The 1975-nt window shown below is 46.3% G+C and overlaps 1 protein-coding gene across 1 annotated transcript; it reads left to right on the top strand.

The window, feature by feature from the left end:
* Positions 1 to 263: 263 nt before the first annotated feature.
* On the top strand, positions 264 to 1608 carry LOC134465023 (transmembrane and ubiquitin-like domain-containing protein 2). Its single transcript, XM_063218417.1, has 2 exons — positions 264 to 802; positions 1145 to 1608. Exons 1-2 carry the CDS (start codon positions 264 to 266, stop codon positions 1551 to 1553), a joined length of 948 nt encoding a protein of 315 aa, XP_063074487.1. The 3' UTR covers positions 1554 to 1608.
* Positions 1609 to 1975: the final 367 nt, after the last annotated feature.

Raw genomic sequence — 1975 nt, 5'->3', positions numbered from 1 at the left:
CATAGCTTGCCAAGACTATCAACAACTGAGTCTTTTGTAATCGGCCGTGTAATCCCTTTCTTTCCAGGGACAGCGGCTTACATTGCGCTTTAAAAGAGAGCCTGGCGGGAAAGCCTCTCAGACTCACCAGTTTCCAGTGCTCGCACAGTTCACTGACTGGACACAATATATGAAGTTTTGATTTTATACATCTCTTCCAGTCTCAATATCTAGAACAGTGCAAGACGTTCTTCACTGCAGAGCCACTTGGTAAGAGAGCCATCATGACTGTGTACTCCCAGGTAATGTTAGGAGCAGGCATCGGAAGCGAAGCGACAATAATTGGTGGGCTATGTCTCCTCGCCCTGGCCACAGCCCTTGCGTGGCTCTCCACACATGTGCCCGAGAATGAGGGCCGCATGATGGGCACAATCACTTCATGGGACGCCTCTGTGCCTCTGGTTACCTTGGGGAGCTTCCGCTACAACAGACATGACGTCTCCAACTCCGATGACAGCAACAGGCAAGCAGAGTCCCCTGAAGAAGACACGCATGTGGACAAACCAGAGCCAGCTCAATCAGCTGGCAGCAGTGTGGAGCAGCTTTTGAACACGCATGGTCTGCATGAACAGACAGTTGCAAGTCCTCCACCAGCACACTCCCCTTCTTCAATGCCTTCAGCCGACATTGCAAGAGAGCGTATGGAAGACAGGGCAACCTCCTCTTCTACTCATCAAGACATCACTGTGCGGCTGAAGTTTTTTGATGACTCAGAGGAGCTGGCCAAACTCAGTCCTCAAGACACCATTGGCAACCTGAAGAGGTGAGCTTATCAGAAGCAAAATCGTAATGCAGGAATAGCCAAACCAACAGACTAAAAAAAACGTTGTTAAATTACAGTATAGGCAATAAAAATGCCGGTGTATGCAAAGTCTTTGCTAACCATGTAAATTTAACGAGTCATACTGAATTAGTCTGATGGGAAATCTGTGACAATGAAAAAGAGTAGTTGAGGTTATGCATGGAGCTGATATTTTATTACTGAATAATGACAACACATTTACACCTCAATAATTGAAGGACACAACACCTTTTATATCCAAATATGAAGTCTAATCTCTCTCTCTCTCTCTCCCTCTCTCTCTCTCTCTCTCTCATTTTGCAGTAAATATTTCGGTGAGAAGGAGCATCAGACCAAGTTGATTTTCCAGGGACAACTCCTCCGAGATCCCCGGCAGTCCCTGCTCTCTCTGAACATCACCCACAACAGCGTTGTCCACTGTCACATCTCCCAGGCCCCATCACCATCAGAGGCTCCAGGCTCAGAGGAACCCAGACCAATCATCAGGTCTTCAGGGTCACGGGGTGACACGAGGGTAGGGTCCACCCTTGCAGCTGTCTCGGACAGAGGACTAAACAGAGACAGTATGGTGGTGCCTGCGTTTGCGGTGATTCTGGGTGTGATGTGGTTCTTCCGCGTCCACTACAGTCATCTTTTCACAACTCCGGCTACCATCTTCCTGGTGGGTGTCAGTCTCCTTTTTGTGCTCATGGTCTACATCTCTGAGCAGTGAGACAACAAGCCATGGATGGCAGAGACTCTTTTGTTGTGAGATGGAGGTGTTGCCAATTTGGACAAAGATCCAGCTTGCAATTGGATGCACGTTTAGTACTATGGAATTGCTTAATTCTTGTTTGTAGTGGCATGCAAGAGACAAAAGCGCTGCCCACCCAGACAGTCTAATGTTTTTTTAACAAAACATCATGAAGGCAAGTTTTTTAAACAAAATTTTGATATTATATGGAATGTGAAGGGAATGTTTTTCAAGGGCATCTGTAAATTTACAGGTGAATGTGTACGTGTGCCTTGCAAACACTGTCAGACTGCATAAGACAGTATGTGCCAAGCATATTGTACACTGTATGTGCCATGCATATAGCCCATTTTGTTAAACTAAGATGAATTTTGACGTATGTCACTCATGTACATCTAAAC

Source organism: Engraulis encrasicolus, chromosome 2, assembly GCF_034702125.1.
Source record: "Engraulis encrasicolus isolate BLACKSEA-1 chromosome 2, IST_EnEncr_1.0, whole genome shotgun sequence".
In the NCBI taxonomy this organism is placed as follows: Eukaryota; Metazoa; Chordata; class Actinopteri; order Clupeiformes; family Engraulidae; genus Engraulis; species Engraulis encrasicolus.
This window is presented reverse-complemented; position numbering and strand designations above follow the sequence as displayed.

Coding starts and splice junctions, on each gene's coding strand:
- LOC134465023 (XM_063218417.1), top strand. CDS start 264: ATGACTGTGTACTCCCAGGTAATGTTAGGAGCAGGCATCGGAAGCGAA. Junction 803..1,144: donor ACCATTGGCAACCTGAAGAG/GTGAGCTTATCA, acceptor CTCATTTTGCAG/TAAATATTTCGGTGAGAAGG.